General features: G+C 48.3%; 1 protein-coding gene across 1 annotated transcript in view; it reads right to left on the bottom strand.

The window, feature by feature from the left end:
• The window catches only part of slc4a7 (solute carrier family 4 member 7), a 130,113-nt gene extending 107,929 nt beyond the window's left edge, over positions 1-22,184 (bottom strand). Inside the window, exon 1 of the mRNA XM_075466382.1 lies at positions 22,008-22,184. Within this exon, the coding sequence (XP_075322497.1) occupies positions 22,008-22,052 (45 nt within the window). The 5' untranslated portion in view covers positions 22,053-22,184. The remainder of the gene's footprint in view (positions 1-22,007) is intronic.
• Positions 22,185-23,443: the final 1,259 nt, after the last annotated feature.

Below are 23,443 nucleotides of genomic sequence, written 5' to 3'. Positions count from 1 at the left end.
GCAGATTCTCAGTTTTACTCGCAGCAGATTCTCAGTTTTACTCGCAGCAGATTCTCAGTTTTACTCACAGCAGATTCTCAGTTTTACTCAGTTTTACTCGCTGCAGATTCTCAGTTTTACTCACAGCAGATTCTCAGTTTTACTCAGTTTTACTCGCAGCAGATTCTCAGTTTTACTCGCAGCAGATTCTCAGTTTTACTTGCAGCAGATTCTCAGTTTTACTCGCAGCAGATTCTCAGTTTTACTCACAGCAGATTCTCAGTTTTACTCAGTTTTACTCGCAGCAGATTCTCAGTTTTACTCGCAGCAGATTCTCAGTTTTACTCGCAGCAGATTCTCAGTTTTACTCGCAGCAGATTCTCAGTTTTACTCAGTTTTACTCGCAGCAGATTCTCAGTTTTACTCGCAGCAGATTCTCAGTTTTACTCACAGCAGATTCTCAGTTTTACTCAGTTTTACTCGCAGCAGATTCTCAGTTTTACTCACAGCAGATTCTCAGTTTTACTCGCAGCAGATTCTCAGTTTTACTCGCAGCAGATTCTCAGTTTTACTCGCAGCAGATTCTCAGTTTTACTCAGTTTTACTCGCAGCAGATTCTCAGTTTTACTCGCAGCAGACTCTCAGTTTTACTCACAGCAGATTCTCAGTTTTACTCACAGCAGATTCTCAGTTTTACTCACAGCAGATTCTCAGTTTTACTCGCAGCAGATTCTCAGTTTTACTCGCAGCAGATTCTCAGTTTTACTCGCAGCAGATTCTCAGTTTTACTCAGTTTTACTCGCAGCAGATTCTCAGTTTTACTCGCAGCAGATTCTCAGTTTTACTCAGTTTTACTCGCAGCAGATTCTCAGTTTTACTCGCAGCAGATTCTCAGTTTTACTCACAGCAGATTCTCAGTTTTACTCACAGCAGATTCTCAGTTTTACTCGCAGCAGATTCTCAGTTTTACTCGCAGCAGATTCTCAGTTTTACTCGCAGCAGATTCTCAGTTTTACTCGCAGCAGATTCTCAGTTTTACTCACAGCAGATTCTCAGTTTTACTCAGTTTTACTCGCAGCAGATTCTCAGTTTTACTCGCAGCAGATTCTCAGTTTTACTCGCAGCAGATTCTCAGTTTTACTCACAGCAGATTCTCAGTTTTACTCGCAGCAGATTCTCAGTTTTACTCGCAGCAGATTCTCAGTTTTACTCGCAGCAGATTCTCAGTTTTACTCAGTTTTACTCGCAGCAGATTCTCAGTTTTACTCGCAGCAGATTCTCAGTTTTACTCGCAGCAGATTCTCAGTTTTACTCAGTTTTACTCGCAGCAGATTCTCAGTTTTACTCGCAGCAGATTCTCAGTTTTACTCAGTTTTACTCGCAGCAGATTCTCAGTTTTACTCGCAGCAGATTCTCAGTTTTACTCACAGCAGATTCTCAGTTTTACTCACAGCAGATTCTCAGTTTTACTCGCAGCAGATTCTCAGTTTTACTCGCAGCAGATTCTCAGTTTTACTCGCAGCAGATTCTCAGTTTTACTCGCAGCAGATTCTCAGTTTTACTCACAGCAGATTCTCAGTTTTACTCAGTTTTACTCGCAGCAGATTCTCAGTTTTACTCACAGCAGATTCTCAGTTTTACTCGCAGCAGATTCTCAGTTTTACTCAGTTTTACTCGCAGCAGATTCTCAGTTTTACTCAGTTTTACTCGCAGCAGATTCTCAGTTTTACTCGCAGCAGATTCTCAGTTTTACTCGCAGCAGATTGTCAGTTTTACTCAGTTTTACTCGCAGCAGATTCTCAGTTTTACTCGCAGCAGATTCTCAGTTTTACTCGCAGCAGATTCTCAGTTTTACTCGCAGCAGATTCTCAGTTTTACTCGCAGCAGATTCTCAGTTTTACTCGCAGCAGATTCTCAGTTTTACTCGCTGCAGATTCTCAGTTTTACTCGCTGCAGATTCTCAGTTTTACTCGCTGCAGATTCTCAGTTTTACTCACAGCAGATTCTCAGTTTTACTCAGTTTTACTCGCAGCAGATTCTCAGTTTTACTCGCAGCAGATTCTCAGTTTTACTCGCAGCAGATTCTCAGTTTTACTCACAGCAGATTCTCAGTTTTACTCGCAGCAGATTCTCAGTTTTACTCGCAGCAGATTCTCAGTTTTACTCGCAGCAGATTCTCAGTTTTACTCAGTTTTACTCACAGCAGATTCTAAGTTTTACTCACAGCAGATTCTCAGTTTTACTCAGTTTTACTCGCAGCAGATTCTCAGTTTTACTCGCAGCAGATTCTCAGTTTTACTCAGTTTTACTCGCAGCAGATTCTCAGTTTTACTCGCAGCAGATTCTCAGTTTTACTCAGTTTTACTCGCAGCAGATTCTCAGTTTTACTCGCAGCAGATTCTCAGTTTTACTCACAGCAGATTCTCAGTTTTACTCGCAGCAGATTCTCAGTTTTACTCGCAGCAGATTCTCAGTTTTACTCAGTTTTACTCACAGCAGATTCTAAGTTTTACTCACAGCAGATTCTCAGTTTTACTCAGTTTTACTCGCAGCAGATTCTCAGTTTTACTCGCAGCAGATTCTCAGTTTTACTCAGTTTTACTCGCAGCAGATTCTCAGTTTTACTCGCAGCAGATTCTCAGTTTTACTCAGTTTTACTCGCAGCAGATTCTCAGTTTTACTCGCAGCAGATTCTCAGTTTTACTCACAGCAGATTCTCAGTTTTACTCACAGCAGATTCTCAGTTTTACTCACAGCAGATTCTCAGTTTTACTCACAGCAGATTCTCAGTTTTACTCAGTTTTACTCGCAGCAGATTCTCAGTTTTACTCGCAGCAGATTCTCAGTTTTACTCAGTTTTACTCGCAGCAGATTCTCAGTTTTACTCGCAGCAGATTCTCAGTTTTACTCAGTTTTACTCGCAGCAGATTCTCAGTTTTACTCGCAGCAGATTCTCAGTTTTACTCGCAGCAGATTCTCAGTTTTACTCAGTTTTACTCGCAGCAGATTCTCAGTTTTACTCACAGCAGATTCTCAGTTTTACTCGCAGCAGATTCTCAGTTTTACTCGCAGCAGATTCTCAGTTTTACTCGCAGCAGATTCTCAGTTTTACTCGCAGCAGATTCTCAGTTTTACTCACAGCAGATTCTCAGTTTTACTCAGTTTTACTCGCAGCAGATTCTCAGTTTTACTCGCAGCAGATTCTCAGTTTTACTCGCAGCAGATTCTCAGTTTTACTCGCAGCAGATTCTCAGTTTTACTCGCAGCAGATTCTCAGTTTTACTCACAGCAGATTCTCAGTTTTACTCACAGGAGATTCTCAGTTTTACTCACAGCAGATTCTCAGTTTTACTCACAGCAGATTCTCAGTTTTACTCAGTTTTACTCGCAGCAGATTCTCAGTTTTACTCGCAGCAGATTCTCAGTTTTACTCGCAGCAGATTCTCAGTTTTACTCGCAGCAGATTCTCAGTTTTACTCGCAGCAGATTCTCAGTTTTACTCGCAGCAGATTCTCAGTTTTACTCAGTTTTACTCACAGCAGATTCTCAGTTTTACTCGCAGCAGATTCTCAGTTTTACTCGCAGCAGATTCTCAGTTTTACTCGCAGCAGATTCTCAGTTTTACTCGCTGCAGATTCTCAGTTTTACTCACAGCAGATTCTCAGTTTTACTCAGTTTTACTCGCAGCAGATTCTCAGTTTTACTCGCAGCAGATTCTCAGTTTTACTTGCAGCAGATTCTCAGTTTTACTCGCAGCAGATTCTCAGTTTTACTCACAGCAGATTCTCAGTTTTACTCAGTTTTACTCGCAGCAGATTCTCAGTTTTACTCGCAGCAGATTCTCAGTTTTACTCGCAGCAGATTCTCAGTTTTACTCAGTTTTACTCGCAGCAGATTCTCAGTTTTACTCGCAGCAGATTCTCAGTTTTACTCACAGCAGATTCTCAGTTTTACTCAGTTTTACTCGCAGCAGATTCTCAGTTTTACTCACAGCAGATTCTCAGTTTTACTCGCAGCAGATTCTCAGTTTTACTCGCAGCAGATTCTCAGTTTTACTCGCAGCAGATTCTCAGTTTTACTCAGTTTTACTCGCAGCAGATTCTCAGTTTTACTCGCAGCAGACTCTCAGTTTTACTCACAGCAGATTCTCAGTTTTACTCACAGCAGATTCTCAGTTTTACTCACAGCAGATTCTCAGTTTTACTCGCAGCAGATTCTCAGTTTTACTCGCAGCAGATTCTCAGTTTTACTCGCAGCAGATTCTCAGTTTTACTCAGTTTTACTCGCAGCAGATTCTCAGTTTTACTCGCAGCAGATTCTCAGTTTTACTCAGTTTTACTCGCAGCAGATTCTCAGTTTTACTCGCAGCAGATTCTCAGTTTTACTCACAGCAGATTCTCAGTTTTACTCACAGCAGATTCTCAGTTTTACTCAGTTTTACTCGCAGCAGATTCTCAGTTTTACTCGCAGCAGATTCTCAGTTTTACTCGCAGCAGATTCTCAGTTTTACTCGCAGCAGATTCTCAGTTTTACTCACAGCAGATTCTCAGTTTTACTCAGTTTTACTCGCAGCAGATTCTCAGTTTTACTCACAGCAGATTCTCAGTTTTACTCGCAGCAGATTCTCAGTTTTACTCAGTTTTACTCGCAGCAGATTCTCAGTTTTACTCAGTTTTACTCGCAGCAGATTCTCAGTTTTACTCGCAGCAGATTCTCAGTTTTACTCGCAGCAGATTCTCAGTTTTACTCGCAGCAGATTGTCAGTTTTACTCAGTTTTACTCGCAGCAGATTCTCAGTTTTACTCGCAGCAGATTCTCAGTTTTACTCGCAGCAGATTCTCAGTTTTACTCGCAGCAGATTCTCAGTTTTACTCGCAGCAGATTCTCAGTTTTACTCACAGCAGATTCTCAGTTTTACTCGCTGCAGATTCTCAGTTTTACTCGCTGCAGATTCTCAGTTTTACTCACAGCAGATTCTCAGTTTTACTCAGTTTTACTCGCAGCAGATTCTCAGTTTTACTCGCAGCAGATTCTCAGTTTTACTCGCAGCAGATTCTCAGTTTTACTCGCAGCAGATTCTCAGTTTTACTCGCAGCAGATTCTCAGTTTTACTCGCAGCAGATTCTCAGTTTTACTCAGTTTTACTCACAGCAGATTCTAAGTTTTACTCACAGCAGATTCTCAGTTTTACTCAGTTTTACTCGCAGCAGATTCTCAGTTTTACTCGCAGCAGATTCTCAGTTTTACTCAGTTTTACTCGCAGCAGATTCTCAGTTTTACTCGCAGCAGATTCTCAGTTTTACTCAGTTTTACTCGCAGCAGATTCTCAGTTTTACTCGCAGCAGATTCTCAGTTTTACTCACAGCAGATTCTCAGTTTTACTCGCAGCAGATTCTCAGTTTTACTCGCAGCAGATTCTCAGTTTTACTCACAGCAGATTCTCAGTTTTACTCAGTTTTACTCGCAGCAGATTCTCAGTTTTACTCGCAGCAGATTCTCAGTTTTACTCGCAGCAGATTCTCAGTTTTACTCGCTGCAGATTCTCAGTTTTACTCACAGCAGATTCTCAGTTTTACTCAGTTTTACTCGCAGCAGATTCTCAGTTTTACTCACAGCAGATTCTCAGTTTTACTCAGTTTTACTCGCAGCAGATTTTCAGTTTTACTCGCAGCAGATTCTCAGTTTTACTCGCAGCAGATTCTCAGTTTTACTCGCAGCAGATTCTCAGTTTTACTCGCAGCAGATTCTCAGTTTTACTCACAGCAGATTCTCAGTTTTACTCAGTTTTACTCGCAGCAGATTCTCAGTTTTACTCGCAGCAGATTCTCAGTTTTACTCGCAGCAGATTCTCAGTTTTACTCGCAGCAGATTCTCAGTTTTACTCGCAGCAGATTCTCAGTTTTACTCGCAGCAGATTCTCAGTTTTACTCACAGGAGATTCTCAGTTTTACTCACAGCAGATTCTCAGTTTTACTCACAGCAGATTCTCAGTTTTACTCAGTTTTACTCGCAGCAGATTCTCAGTTTTACTCGCAGCAGATTCTCAGTTTTACTCGCAGCAGATTCTCAGTTTTACTCGCAGCAGATTCTCAGTTTTACTCGCAGCAGATTCTCAGTTTTACTCGCAGCAGATTCTCAGTTTTACTCGCAGCAGATTCTCAGTTTTACTCAGTTTTACTCACAGCAGATTCTCAGTTTTACTCGCAGCAGATTCTCAGTTTTACTCGCAGCAGATTCTCAGTTTTACTCGCAGCAGATTCTCAGTTTTACTCGCAGCAGATTCTCAGTTTTACTCGCAGCAGATTCTCAGTTTTACTCGCAGCAGATTCTCAGTTTTACTCAGTTTTACTCACAGCAGATTCTCAGTTTTACTCGCAGCAGATTCTCAGTTTTACTCGCAGCAGATTCTCAGTTTTACTCACAGCAGATTCTCAGTTTTACTCACAGCAGATTCTCAGTTTTACTCACAGCAGATTCTCAGTTTTACTCACAGCAGATTCTCAGTTTTACTCAGTTTTACTCGCAGCAGATTCTCAGTTTTACTCGCAGCAGATTCTCAGTTTTACTCGCAGCAGATTCTCAGTTTTACTCGCAGCAGATTCTCAGTTTTACTCGCAGCAGATTCTCAGTTTTACTCGCAGCAGATTCTCAGTTTTACTCGCAGCAGATTCTCAGTTTTACTCGCAGCAGATTCTCAGTTTTACTCGCAGCAGATTCTCAGTTTTACTCAGTTTTACTCACAGCAGATTCTCAGTTTTACTCGCAGCAGATTCTCAGTTTTACTCGCAGCAGATTCTCAGTTTTAGACATGAGATGGTGGCCTTGTTGCATCATGGGATGCGGCGGGGCGGCTGCGGGCTACCGGTCTCCATGTGACAAACACGGGCCGCTTTCCAGGCCTCGGAGCGGGGGTCAGCCAATCAGAGCGGAGGTGAGCTGTGATGTCATGACTTTAAGACGTGTCAAAGTCTTTGCTCTGAGGCTCTGAGTGATGATCCAGAGTGAAAAATAGGATGAAACACGATCAGAGCTTTTCTGAAGTGATGATTTAGTTTAGAAAATTAAACCAGAACATTTCTGACCCGTTTCATCGAGTTCTCACTGAACTTCCAGCTGCTTCACATCACAGGAAACCATTCAAATCTGGAATTAGTCCAGATTACTCATCAGATGTGTGCGTTTCCTCAGCTTAGCTGCTTTCATAAACTGTGTTTTAAGGTCTTAAAGCCTCTTATTTCCTGTTTTATCGTCTGTTATCAGACGGCTCAGTGACTCAGAATAACAGCAGTTTAACCAGCAGCCTCTGATGCTACAGATACAACACGGTCTGAGAAAATGAGCCGTTTTTATTCTGAGAATATCAGTTCTCATTAACAGCTTCCAGAATGCAGCTGCTCTGATGGGCAGAGGCTAATTACGGACGATATGATGGTCAAATCAAGCTGCTACAAACGTGCGCACGTGCGTGTGCACGTTGGGCGTGAAACAGGGCGACCGCCGAGCAGAACAAACAACACGGTGAGATTTCACGTCAACATTAATGGATGGAAAACTTCCTGCGGCCCCGTTCGTAACGATGGTTTCGTTCGCCTTGTTAAAAACGACGTGCAACAGCTTTGTCCACATTGCCATGATTCACGTGCACGCTCGTTCCACGTTCCCACAGAGCTCGAAGCCCTTGTGCGACGTGCCTGCTTGTGGCGCGCTGACCACAAAAGGCTTTAAAATAGACCGAGGGCTCCCACGGGACCGCCTGGAACCGGTTTAGCCTCCGGTCAGCTGGTTCCAGCCCCTCTGAAGTATGCGGAGGGGTTCCCCAGGGATCGATTTTAGGGTCTCAACTTTTTCATCTTCACACGCCGCCCCCTCGCGGCCTCGTCTTCTTTCTGCTCGCGTCTCCCGATGCCACAGTTTGCAAAAACCTTTTTCCGGCTCAGCTGGGGTTCACCCAATGACTCCTGCAGCATCAACACCACCTGCACCACCTCCAGCATCTACACCACCTCCACCACCACTTCCAGCACCTGCACCACCTCCAGCATCTACAGCACCTGCACCACCTCCAGCATCTACAGCACCTGCACCACCACTTCCAGCACCTGCACCACCTCCAGCATCTACAGCACCACCTCCAGCACCTGCACCACCTCCACCACCACTTCCAGCACCTGCACCACCTCCAGCATCTACAGCACCACCTCCAGCACCTGCACCACCTCCACCACCACTTCCAGCACCTGCACCACTTCCAGCACCTGCACCACCACTTCCAGCACCTACACCACCTCCAGCACCACCTCCAGCACTTGCACCACCTCCACCACCACTTCCAGCACCTGCACCACCTCCAGCATCTACAGCACCACCTCCAGCACCTGCACCACCTCCAGCACCTGCACCACCTCCAGCATCTACACCACCTGCGCCACCACCTGCACCACTTCCAGCACCTGCACCACCTCCAGCACCACCACCACCACCTCCAGCATCTACACCACCTGCACCACCTCCAGCACCTACACCACCAGCACCACCTCCAGCACCACTTCCAGCACCTGCACCACCTCCAGCATCTACACCACCTGCACCATCTCCAGCACCACCACCACCTCCAGCATCTACACCACCTGCACCACCTGCACCATCTCCAGCACCTACACCATCTACACCACCAGCACCACCTCCAGCACCACTTCCAGCACCTGCACCACCTCCAGCATCTACACCACCTGCACCATCTCCAGCACCACCACCACCACCTCCAGCATCTACACCACCTGCACCACCTCCAGCACCTACACCACCAGCACCACCTCCAGCACCACTTCCAGCACCTGCACCACCTCCAGCATCTACACCACCTGCACCATCTCCAGCACCACCACCACCTCCAGCATCTACACCACCTGCACCACCTGCACCATCTCCAGCACCTACACCATCTACACCACCAGCACCACCTCCAGCACCACCTCCAGCACCACTTCCAGCACCTGCACCACCTCCAGCATCTACACCACCTGCACCATCTCCAGCACCACCACCTCCTCCACCACCACCTGCACCACTTCCAGCACCTGCACCACCTCCAGCATCTCCACCACCTGCACCATCTGCAGCACCACTTCCAGCACCTGCACCACCTCCACCACTTCCAGCACCTGCACCACCTCCAGCATCTACACCACTTCCAGCACCTGCACCACCTCCAGCACCTGCACCACCACCACCACCACCTGCACCACTTCCAGCACCTGCACCACCTCCAGCATCTACACCACCTGCACCATCTCCAGCACCACCACCACCTGCACCACTTCCAGCACCTCCAGCATCTACACCTCCAGCACCACCTCCAGCACCATCTCCAGTACCACTTCCAGCACCTGCACCACCTCCACCACTTCCAGCACCTGCACCACCTCCACCACTTCCAGCACCTGCACCACCTCCAGCATCTACACCACCTCCTGCACCACCTCCAGCACCTGCACTACCTCCAGCACCACTTTCAGCACCTGAACCACCTCCACCACCACCACCTGCACCACTTCCAGCACCTCCAGCATCTACACCACCAGCACCATCTCCAGCACCACCACCACCTCCACCACCACCTGCACCACTTCCAGCACCTCCAGCATCTACACCACCAGCACCACCTCCAGCACCACTTCCAGCACCTGCACCACCTCCACCACTTCCAGCACCTGCACCACCTCCAGCATCTACACCACCTGCACCACCACCACCACCACCTGCACCACTTCCAGCACCTCCAGCATCTACACCACCAGCACCACCTCCAGCACCACTTCCAGCACCTGCACCACCTCCACCACTTCCAGCACCTGCACCACCTCCAGCATCTACACCACCTGCACCATCTCCAGCACCACCACCACCACCACCTGCACCACTTCCAGCACCTCCAGCATCTACACCACCAGCACCACCTCCAGCACCACTTCCAGCACCTGCACCACCTCCTGCACCACCTCCAGCATCTACACCACCTCCTGCACCACCTCCAACATCTGCACCACCTCCAGCACCACTTTCAGCACCTGAACCACCTCCACCACCTGCACCACTTCCAGCACCTGCACCACCTCCAGCATCTACACCACCTGCACCACCTCAACCACCTCCTATAGCACCTGCACCACCTCCTCCAGTATCTACACCACCTCCAGCACCACCTCCACCTGCACCACCTCCTGCATCTACACCACCTCCAGCACCACCTCCACCACCTCCAGCACCACCTGCATCACCTCCAGCACCTGCACCACCTCCAGCATCTCCACCACCTCCAGCATCACCTGCACCACTTCAGCACCTGCACCACCTCCAGCATCTACACCACCTCCAGCATCACCTGCACCACCTCCAGCACCTCCACCACCTCCAGTATCTACACCACCTCCAGCACCACCTGCATCTACACCACCTCCAGCACCTGCAGCACCACCTGCATCTACACCACCTCCAGCACCTGCAGCACCACCTGCACCATCTCCAGCATCTACACCACCTCCAGCACCACCTGCATCTACACCACCTCCAGCACCTGCAGCACCACCTGCACCACAGGGGAAACTTAGAGAGAGACTGAGGGAATTCTCCGGATCTGAACTGGTCCAACTTTTCTGATGTGACCTCTTTGAACAACAAGGAGAAACTAAAGCTCAGAAGTTATTTATCCGTTTTCACATCATGGTCTCATCTCAGGCAGGACGGGGGTGGCTCTACCTTTTATTTATCTTTGTTGTTTCTCAGTGAATAGATTTTTCTGACTAAAACACCATCTTTTGGGGATAAATGAACCTCCAGATGCATCTTTTCCTCTTCTTGAACAGCCTCATCTGCTCATTCGGTTGCAAAGACGTTAGAATTTCAGGAGTTCTTATCGGGGAAAATGAGAAATCGAATTAATTTGATTCTCCGGCTTTAATGAAAACTGGCTGCAGGCCACCAGATAAAACCGTTGTTTGCTTTTGACCTGATGTGAACGAGCTGAGCATGAAGTCACAGAAGACTCGTCTCTTCCTCCGTCCTGCTGGGACTCGGTTTAACAGCCCCGCCGGAGGGCAACGGGACGCCGGGGACGAGTCCGCTGACGTCCACACGAGTCAGGTGGGATGCCCGAACGGCACAACCTGCACAGAGTGTGCAGTGTTTGTTTAACCGTTTAATCCTGCCGGCTTTGCTCGGTCTTATCGCAGTTATTCAGGTGTGTCTGACAAAGCTCGAACATGGAGGCTTCTCCAAGGAGTCGGAGAGCTCAGGTTACTGCCATGACTCCGGGGAAGAGTCCCTGCCAGCAGGGGAGTCGCACATCTCTGCCGTCTTATCACACAAACCGGCGCTGCCCGAGCCCCGCTTCCATCGGAGGAGTCGGTCCTTCATCGCCATAAAACTCCTGATCTGACGGACTGCTTCCATCATCCACCATGATGATCCATCATCTGTTGGATCCTCTCTGTCCTCCCAAAGTTTTAGTCCAGATAAGAAACTTTGGAAACCCTCCAACCCTGATCTGCCTGATGCACAGGAAGACAGATGCATGGCCGAGTAAATGAAAAAGATTTATATAGCGTCAAATACAACAAATGTCATCTCAAGGCACTTAGATAATAAAGTCCAATTCAAGCCAATTGGAATTCAATTAATTGTAATCATAATTATTTATAAAATAATCCAATTTGTTTATATAGAGACCAGAGATCCAGATTTATATGGAAATTAATGCTGGGCGCATTAACTCGTTAATTATTTAACGCCGATAATTATTTCGTCGCGCATTAACACATGTTTTATTATTTATTTTATTATTGTAAAAGTCTGCTGCTCACAGGCTTTTATTTTGTAAAAGTCTGTTGCTCACAGGCTTTTATTCTGTAAAAGTCTGTTGCTCACAGGCTTTTATTTTGTAAAAGTCTGCTGCTCACAGGCTTTTATTTTGTAAAAGTCTGCTGCTCACAGGCTTTTATTCTGTAAAAGTCTGCTGCTGTCTGCTGTGGAACAGGAAAAGAAAGTAATCGGCGGATCCACCAAACATGGAGAAGGGTACGGAACTTTTACTCGGCCATTTTCATGTTAAAGTTCTTCCAGACGGCGGAGTCGACAGAACCAAAGTCATCTGTAAACACTGCCAAGTTGAATTGTCTTCTCAGCGTAGTAGTTCCAGTCTAAAATATCACTTAAAGGCAAAACACACAACTGATAGCAGCAAGTCATTCAAGGAAACAGACAGTGGAGCGAGGCTTCTACATAAAAACTACAGAAAGATGCTGATGTTAAAAGTGTGTTTGCACAACAAATGTTATGGCACTTTCATTCATATGGCAGCACATTTAAAATAAAGCTAAATGCTAAAAGCTATACACTACTTTTGGATTCATTTTTGGATTCTGCGTACAAATGAGATTAATCGTGATTAATCAGGGAAATCATGTGATTAATTAGATTAAACATGTTAATGGTTGCCCAGCCCTAATGGAAATACAGCGATGCTTTGATGCTTGTGTGTACAGAGCAGGGGCCTCATGTACAAAGCGTGCGTACGCACCTTTTCACGTCAACGATCAGATGTATCAAGAATGAAATGGCCGTGGAAATGTGCGGTGCCTCACGGCAGCTTCAGGGCTGGCGTACGCACGTTTCTACAGCTGTTGATTCTTTGGCGACACCTAAGGTGATGTTGGGAAACTGTTATAATAAATAAATGTGAACACAATTTGTCCTCAGACTGAGTGATGTGCACATCTGAGAAACATGAACAATTAACACTGATTAACAATTAACACACCCATGTGTCTGCAATTACACGAGTGGATATAAAATCATGCGCAAAGTGGTGCAATGCATACCATAAAAAACAATGGCTGCTTTGGCATTACTCGAAGACCTGGCAAATGGTGCAATAAGGAGAGAGCGTGTCTTTAAAGACAGAGAGGACCTGCTGGCACATGAGGACAACTGGCTCATCAGCCGTTTCAGGTTCCCGAGGGCAATCATCCTCGAACTATGCGCAGAGCTCCGGCCGGAGTTGGAGCGCAACACAGCAAGGAGCCATGCACTGCCTGTGCCCATACAGGTGATGACCACCTTGGGGTTTCTGGCAACTGGGGCATTCCAGAGGGAGCTGGCCGACCGATCGGGACTGTGCCAGTCAACCCTGAGCCGAGCCATGCCAGCAGTGTGGGACGGAATCATCCGTATATCAGCCAGGTATATTAAATTCCCATACAATGCAGTTGAACAGGCCAACATTAAAGCGCAATTTGCAGCGAGAGCCGGTTTTCCAAATGTAATCGGAGCTGTCGACTGCACACATGTTGCTATAAAAGCGCCATCGCACGATGAATTTGTCTACGTAAACAGGAAGCAATATCATTCAATAAATGTACAAATCATATGTGATGCGCAAATGCAATTGACAAACATTGTGGCGAGGTGGCCTGGTTCAACGCACGACTCATACATTTTGAGTAACAGCATTGTTGGGGACAGACTACAAGGTGGCACTGTGCGCGATGGGTGGCTACTTGGTAAGTACCTTTATTCCTGTAAATTTTGTCCGACTATTATTCCCCGTGACGTGCATTGAGCATGTGCGCCTCCAATTTATATCCAGTCTTCACAGCATCAGTACTAATCGTTGGTTAAGGTTAATTTTTTTGGTGTGTGTGGTTAAACTACAGCGCAAGATCGTGACTCCTGATCATCTGTGTCACAGTGCAAAGTCTGTGCACAGCACTTATGTTAATAACCCCGTGCGTAAAAGCAGCCTCACCTTTTCCCCGGCGCACTTATGCGCAAAAATAGTATGTGATCCATATGCAAGTAGAATAACGAATGGAATCTGTATATTCAGTCAACTTTGTCTACTTTCAATTGACCCAGGTGACCGTGGGTATCCACTCAAAACCTGGCTGATGACCCCTCTCACCAACCCTCAGACCGACCAAGAGCGGAGGTACAATGACCTCCATTCCCGCAGTAGGTCAGTCGTTGAGAGGGCTATTGGTCTGCTGAAGGGACGGTGGCGTTGCCTGGACAGGACTGGGGGTATGCTGCTTTACAGTCCTGAGAAGGTGTGCCGCATTGTGATGGCGTGCGGTGTCCTCCACAATGTGGCACACCGGCACGCCATACCACTGCCAGAGCAGCATATCCCCCCACCAGACGAACCAGAAGATGGGCCCATTAATGTGTGTCCTACCCAGGAGGCCATTCGGGCCCGACAACATTTGATTGAAACTATGTAAAAGAGGCAAGAACGCAAAATTCACTACTTCGACAATGATTTTATTGATTCCCCCATGTCTGTGAGGACGCCAATGAGTCGATCTAAACGATCATTTATGCCGCCTATTGCCCTCACAATCTCCTCTTGTGATTCAAGGACAGCACGGGTGAGGACGCGACCAGTCGGGAGGACTGCAGCAGCTGGTGGTGGTTGCGCTGTACTGGCGACGGAGACGCTGGGCACGTCAGATGAGCCACTGGAGCCTGTGGCACATGGCTGCAACTCCGTGTCCTCTCCTGTTCCAAAAAATAAATTGAGTAATCAAACATGAGTTCAAGTCTTTGATATGAGGGAATGCTTGAATTTAACAGATTTCCAACCACATGCAGCATTTACAGATGAACCTGGACAGGCTACTGTATAAATACATTTTTTTGTAAAGTTACTGAAATATACAGGTATTTACCTTGGGGGTTATCGGAGTCACCCACATGTGCTCCGACCACCCCTGAGACAGCAGTGTCACCCATAATTGCGCCGACGCGCTGTTCGAACACGGTGGGCACCTCCACTCCTGGCCCTCCACCTGTTTTGGCCACACTTCGGCGGTGGGCAGCCAGTCTCCTCTTAACATCCACCTTTATGTCAGACCACTTTTTTTTGATCTCTGCAGGTGTGCGGCTCTCAGACCCCACAGCATTCACCGCCTGGCACACGCTCTCCCACCCACTCCTCTTCCGTCTGCTGCTTATGCCGGATGAGAGCGTGCCAAACAGTACATTTTTGCGCGCCTCCACTTCGGACAGTAGCACTTCCAATTCACTTTCAGTATAGTTTTTTTTTTTTCCCGTCTTACTCATGCTTATTTTCTTTGTTTTCTGATGTGCAGAGAGGGTAATCGCAGGTGCAGGGCTCATTTAAATATGATTTGCGTATTTAAGTAGGGGCGTGGACAGGGAGGAGTTGGGTGCTCCCACATGAGCGCTCAATTCCACGTTGATTGGGATGTACAAACGAAATGTGCTTGGATTGATGCGTGCGCACAGATTCGTACATCCGACGTTGGAGGTCATTTTGGTTTGGCCGTACGCCAAGTTTCAGTAGGAAATCCACGCAAGTCTTTGTACATGAGGCCCCAGGCCTGTACTTCCTCCAACTGATAAATACTGAGCCGCTACCACTCTGCATCAAAGAGTCTAATAAATGTCGTGTTATTGTGGAGCTGAAAGCTTCCTGCTCCATCTGCACCTCACAATAACTGCCCCGTCAGAGCTGTGAACTGCCCCGTCTGCTTCACGGCTCCATGCAGCTCGCATTGTTCACGGCCGAAAACCTTTTGAATGGCCAGAGCAAAGAAAACGCTCCACCTCTGTTTCCATGGAGACGTCCTGAAACACGTCTGTGGTTTAAACGAGCGACACCTGGATGTAACAGCCCCCCCCCCCCCCCCCCCAACAGGTAAACACCCTGTAAGGCCCCCCTGCTGCTTCAGAAAGCTGAAACTGTGCCACACCTGGATGTAACAGCCCCCTCCCACAGGTAAACACCCTGTAAGGCCCCCCTGCAGCTTCAGAAAGCTGAAACTGTGCCACACCTGGATGTAACAGCCCCCCCCCCCCCCCCCCAACAGGTAAACACCCTGTAAGCCCCCCCTGCTGCTTCAGAAAGCTGAAACTGTGCCACACCTGGATGTAACAGCCCCCTCCCACAGGTAAACACCCTGTAAGGCCCCCCCTGCTGCTTCAGAAAGCTGAAACTGTGCCACACCTGGATGTAACAGCCCCCCCCCCACAGGTAAACACCCTGTAAGCCCCCCCTGCTGCTTCAGAAAGCTGAAACTGTGCCACACCTGGATGTAACAGCCCCCTCCCACAGGTAAACACCCTGTAAGGCCCCCTGCTGCATCAGAAAGCTGAAACTGTGCCACACCTGGATGTAACAGCCCCCCCCCCCACAGGTAAACACCCTGTAAGGCCCCCCTGCAGCTTCAGAAAGCTGAAACTGTGCCACACCTGGATGTAACATGAAACCCGACCCGGAGTCCAATCTGAGTAACAGCTCCCTGAGCCTGAGGGTTTACCGGACTTTAAGCTACATTTTAAGCTACATTCCTACTTCTTCTCCTCAGAACCAAACTGATCCAGATGCACTCAGAGCATCTCTGAGAGTTTCCCACAGAATAAACCAGGTACAGGTAGAACTCCATGCTGCCGCACATGTGCAGCAGGGCTGTGTTTAACCTGGCAGGCAGCGAACAGGGATTAATCCGTTAAATCCCAAACCAAATATTTGCTTTAGACTTAACGTTGATCCATCAGATGAACACTTTGGGTTTAGGGTGGCAGCAACACACTGACGGAGGAGTTCAGAAAGGAGTCCTGCACAGGTGATGACACACACAGGTGATGTCCTGCACAGGTGATGTCACGCACAGGTGATGAAACGCACAGGTGATGTCCTGCACAGGTGGTCCTGCACAGGTGGTCCTGCACAGGTGATGTCACGCACAGGTGATGCTGCACAGGTGATGTCACGCACAGGTGATGTCCTGCACAGGTGATGTCCTGCACAGGTGGTGCTGCACAGGTGATGTCACGCACAGGTGGTGCTGCACAGGTGATGTCCTGCACAGGTGATGTCACGCACAGGTGATGTCACGCACAGGTGATGACACGCACAGGTGATGACACGCACAGGTGATGTCACGCACAGGTGATGTCCTGCACAGGTGATGTCCTGCACAGGTGATGTCCTGCACAGGTGATGTCCTGCATAGGTGATGACACGCACAGGTGATGACACAAACAGGTGATGTCACGCACAGGTGAGGTCCTGCACAGGTGATGTCCTGCACAGGTGATGTCCTGCACAGGTGATGTCACGCACAGGTGATGTCACGCACAGGTGATGTCCTGCACAGGTGATGTCACGCACAGGTGATGTCACGCACAGGTGATGTCCTGCACAGGTGATGACACGCACAGGTGATGACACGCACAGGTGATGACACGCACAGGTGATGTCACGCACAGGTGATGTCACGCACAGGTGATGTCCTGCACAGGTGATGACACGCACAGGTGATGTCCTGCACAGGTGATGACACGCACAGGTGATGTCCTGCACAGGTGATGTCACGCACAGGTGATGTCCTGCACAGGTGATGACACGCACAGGTGATGACACGCACAGGTGATGACACGCACAGGAGATGACACACACAGGTGATGTCCTGGACAGGTGATGACACGCACAGGTGATGTCACGCACAGGTGATGTCACGCACAGGAGATGTCACGCACAGGTGATGTCACACACAGGTGATGACACACACAGGAGATGACACACACAGGTGATGTCCTGCACAGGTGATGTCACGCACAGGTGATGACACGCACAGGTGATGACACGCACAGGTGATGTCACGCACAGGTGATGACACACACAGGTGATGTAACGCACAGGTGAGGTCCTGCACAGGTGATGTCACGCACAGGTGATGTCCTGCACAGGTGATGTCACGCACAGGTGATGTCACGCACAGGTGATGTCACGCACAGGTGATGTAACGCACAGGTGAGGTCCTGCACAGGTGATGTCACGCACAGGTGAGGTCCTGCACAGGTGATGTCACGCACAGGTGATGTCACGCACAGGTGATGTCCTGCACAGGTGATGTCACGCACAGGAGATGTCACGCACAGGTGATGTCCTGCACAGGTGATGACACGCACAGGTGATGACACGCACAGGTGATGACACGCACAGGAGATGACACGCACAGGTGATGTCACGCACAGGAGATGACACACACAGGTGATGTCCTGCACAGGTGAGGTCCTGCACAGGTGATCTCCTGCACAGGTGATGTCCTGCACAGGTGATGACACGCACAGGTGATGTCCTGCACAGGTGATGTCACGCACAGGTGATGTCCTGCACAGGTGATGACACGCACAGGTGATGTCACGCACAGGTGATGACACGCACAGGAGATGACACACACAGGTGATGTCCTGCACAGGTGATGACACGCACAGGTGATGTCACGCACAGGAGATGTCACGCACAGGAGATGTCACACACAGGTGATGACACACACAGGAGATGACACACACAGGTGATGTCCTGCACAGGTGATGTCACGCACAGGTGATGACACGCACAGGTGATGTCTTGCACAGGTGATGTCACGCACAGGAGATGTCACACACAGGTGATGACACACACAGGTGATGACACACACAGGTGATGTCACACACAGGTGATGTCACACACAGGTGATGTCACACACAGGTGATGTCCTGCACAGGTGATGACACACACAGGAGATGTCACACACAGGTGATGTCACACACAGGTGATGTCACACACAGGTGATGACACGCACAGGTGATGTCACGCACAGGTGATGTCACACACAGGTGATGACACGCACAGGTGATGTCACACACAGGTGATGACACACACAGGTGATGTCACACACAGGTGATGTCACACACAGGTGATGTCCTGCACAGGTGATGACACGCACAGGAGATGACACACACAGGTGATGTCCTGCACAGGTGATGTCACACACAGGTGATGTCACACACAGGTGATGTCACGCACAGGTGATGACACGCACAGGTGATGACACGCACAGGTGATGACACGCACAGGTGATGTCACGCACAGGTGATGTCACGCACAGGTGATGACACGCACAGGTGATGACACGCACAGGTGATGTCCTGCACAGGAGATGTCACGCACAGGTGATGTCACACACAGGGGATGACACGCACAGGTGATGTCACGCACAGGTGATGACACGCACAGGTGATGACACGCACAGGTGATGTCACGCACAGGTGATGTCCTGCACAGGTGATGTCCTGCACAGGTGATGTCCCGCACATGTGATGTCCCGCACATGTGATGTCCCGCACAGGTGATGACACGCACAGGTGATGACACGCACAGGTGATGTCACGCACATGTGATGTCCCGCACAGGTGATGACACGCACAGGTGATGTCACGCACAGGTGATGTCCTGCACAGGTGATGTCCTGCACAGGTGATGACACGCACAGGTGATGACACGCACAGGTGATGTCACGCACAGGTGATGTCCTGCACAGGTGATGACACGCACAGGTGATGACACGCACAGGTGATGTCACGCACAGGTGATGTCACGCACAGGTGATGTCCTGCACAGGTGATGACACACACAGGTGATGTCACGCACAGGTGATGACACACACAGGTGATGTCACGCACAGGTGATGTCCTGCACAGGTGATGACACACACAGGTGATGACACGCACAGGTGATGTCCTGCACAGGTGATGACACGCACAGGTGATGACACGCACAGGTGATGACACGCACAGGTGATGACACGCACATGTGATGTCACGCACATGTGATGTCCCGCACAGGTGATGACACGCACAGGTGATGTCACGCACATGTGATGTCCCGCACAGGTGATGACACGCACAGGTGATGATACGCACAGGTGATGACACGCACAGGTGATGTCCTGCACAGGTGATGACACGCACAGGTGATGACACGCACAGGTGATGACACGCACAGGTGATGACACGCACATGTGATGTCACGCACATGTGATGTCCCGCACAGGTGATGACACGCACAGGTGATGACACGCACAGGTGATGTCACGCACATGTGATGTCCCGCACAGGTGATGACACGCACAGGTGATGATACGCACAGGTGATGTCACGCACAGGAGATGTCCTGCACAGGTGATGACACGCACAGGTGATGACACGCACAGGTGATGTCACGCACAGGTGATGTCACGCACAGGTGATGTCCTGCACAGGTGATGACACACACAGGTGATGTCACGCACAGGTGATGACACACACAGGTGATGTCACGCACAGGTGATGTCCTGCACAGGTGATGACACACACAGGTGATGACACGCACAGGTGATGTCCTGCACAGGTGATGACACGCACAGGTGATGACACGCACAGGTGATGACACGCACAGGTGATGACACGCACATGTGATGTCACGCACATGTGATGTCCCGCACAGGTGATGACACGCACAGGTGATGTCACGCACATGTGATGTCCCGCACAGGTGATGACACGCACAGGTGATGACACGCACAGGTGATGACACGCACAGGTGATGTCCTGCACAGGTGATGACACGCACAGGTGATGACACGCACAGGTGATGACACGCACAGGTGATGACACGCACATGTGATGTCACGCACATGTGATGTCCCGCACAGGTGATGACACGCACAGGTGATGACACGCACAGGTGATGTCACGCACATGTGATGTCCCGCACAGGTGATGACACGCACAGGTGATGATACGCACAGGTGATGTCACGCAATTATATCGTTATCACGGGAAAAATTATGTCGTTATTACGAGAAAACGAAGGAAAATTATATCGTTATTACGAGAAAACGAAGGAAAATTATGTCGTTATTACGAGAAAACGAAGGAAAATTATGTCGTTATTACGAGAAAACTAAGGAAAATTATGTCGTTATTACGAGAAAATGAAGGAAAATTATGTCGTTATCACGAGAAAACGGAGGTAATAAAATTTATGTATCTATGGCCGTTTAGGGCTTCCGTATTAACTCCATCTGCCAAGTGCGATAACTAGATGACATCTGAGCAGTTGTGACAGGAATCAGGAGAAAGGATGAGACAGGTGAGAACTCCAGCCTGAGAGCACCACCACATCGTGGCGTTAAAGATGTGAAACTCACAGCATCTCACCCACAGACAGCTGGTTATTCAGCCAACTTTTCCCACCAGGTCACGTCCGTCTCTACTGTAACAACAGCAGCATCCCAGCAGCCAGAGTGGGCTGGAAGTGGGCCTCAGTGTGCATGCACATGGGCTCCAGAGGTCAAAGGTCAGCCTCAGAAGAGCAGGATCCAGCTCCATCCTTCAGCCCCCCCCCCTCCACACTACATCACCGCCACATGCTCCGACAAACAGTTTCTCAAACAGGACCCACAAGAAGGCTTCAGAAAGTTTCAGATAAAGACTTAAATCCCGTTAGCTTTCGGGCTCTTTCTGCCACAGACACACCGAACACCGTTGATCTGTTAAACTGTGAGTTTGTGTGACAGACGGACTCCTAAATGACATGATAAAGCCTGTGAAGAAGCTGCCATTTCACCGACATCTCAAGAATCAAGAATCAAGAATCTATATTGTCACTATGCAGGCACAATGAAATTTAGTTCAGGAGCTCTTGACTTTGTATACACAAAAAATATAAAAAGATATCTAAATAATATACAAGAGAATAAAAATGGGAAAAGTTAAAGTAAAAAGTAAAAATGTAAAAAGTTGCAGTGCAATCCGGTTATTGTATGACTGTATTGTACATATTGCAGCATAAGTAAGTCAAATAAGTCAAATAAAAGTGCAGTGCGAGTCTCTGTCTGCAGAGGTTTATAATAATCAGTCTATGGGGGGGATGGAGGGGTGGATGCGTGCACATCTAAGTGGATGTGAAAGCATGCCGAATGAAAGCAGACTCCACCACGAATCAGAAGTGATATGTTCTGTTATTTTCTGAGCGCCACGGACGGAGCGACACGTCTCCGAACCTAAAATCGAGTCTTTTTTAAAGCGGACGTCGCCGCACCGCTGCCCTCACTTCCTGGCATCAGCGTGGTCCTTAAAAACAAAAGCGGTCGGCTGCTAGCCGCCAGCTAACAGGTACACCGGAGACCGGGGGAACTTACAGATGTGAGCAGCGGTCTCATCTGTTCGCTGCTGTCTTCGTCCATCTCCGGAAAACACCGATAAAACTCCTCTTTCCTCTCCTTTAAGCTAGCAAACGGCCGTTTACTTCCACTTTACGGACACTACTCTCCTCCACTGTTTTACAACTGCCCGGAATTTATTAACTCCGGCTCTGAGTCCCGCCCCCTTCTTTGATTGGCAGCCACGTTCTCCGCTGACGTGGCACCGATTGTATTATTTGCACCAATCGCAGAGCTTGGAAGATGAAATGGGCGGAGCTTGCCGGTAACAAAGCACGGGAGCTTCGCTTCGGTGTTTTCAGTTGATGGCTGGTTGTTACCGGCTAATTTATACCATAAATCTTTATGTTATCCCCGCTGTCAGAGGAGGAAATGAATAGACTGCATTTAGGGAATTTCGTCCCATTGTTATTGTCCTACATTTAAAGAGAAAAACCTTTCATTTATGAATAAATATTATTATTATTATTTTTATTATTATTATTATTATTATTAGGGACCGAGCAGTGAAACTGCAAGGACCCTATTGTATCTGTAAGGTTTATTAGGGACCGAGCAGTGAAACTGCAAGGACACTATTGTATCTGTAAGGTTTATTATTATTATTATTCTTTCTTTCTTTCTTATTCTTTGCAAAAGGTATGCGAAAACTCAGGAAATTTTGCGAGCGCCACGTGCTAGTCGACGACATGAAAGAATCTAAACATTATATCTTTGGGAGTTGCTCATTGGCTCTGTAGCGCCCCCTACGGTGCTTAAAAATGGTGCCCGCAATGGGGTTAGTTTCGCGTAGGACAATGAAATTCGGTACACTGATTCATCATGCCCAGACGCACAAAAAACTCTCTTGCCGCCATGGTCCCACGTAGACAGGAAGGCGGCCATTTTGGATGGAAAGTGCGTCTTCGTGCCATTTTTGACCGATTCCACGCCTTTTATAAGATCGAACTTGTCCTACAGATTTCATGCTACAGACTTGAAACTTGGCCAGGTTACTCTTAAGACATGGAGGGAAAAATTCATTGGCCAACTTTTTCAAAACTTAAAGGGCGTGGCCGTGGCGACGCCTCAAAGTTTGATGACTCGCCATCACTCGCCACGAAAAATTAAGTTGCTTATAACTTCCACATACATAATCCAATCTTTCCCAAAGTTCAACCGGTGATTGCTGGACCCAGCCTGAACGTGCACATATAAAATAGTGACATCCACCTATAGCGCCACCTGCTGGTGGTTGGAAATGTCTTTTTTTTTCCACACCTCGCATTTTATCAAACTCCTCCTACAGATTTCATGCTACAAGCTTCAAACTTGGCCAGGTTACTCTTAAGACATGGGGGGAAAAAATCATTGGCCAACTTTTTCAAACCTCAAAGGGCGTGGCCATGGCGACGCCTCAAATTTATGACTCGCCA

This window comes from Odontesthes bonariensis, chromosome 5 (genome assembly GCF_027942865.1).
Source record: "Odontesthes bonariensis isolate fOdoBon6 chromosome 5, fOdoBon6.hap1, whole genome shotgun sequence".
Lineage (NCBI taxonomy): Eukaryota > Metazoa > Chordata > Actinopteri > Atheriniformes > Atherinopsidae > Odontesthes > Odontesthes bonariensis.
The sequence above is the reverse complement of the archived record's forward strand: the minus strand, read 5'-3'. Positions and strand labels throughout refer to the sequence as shown.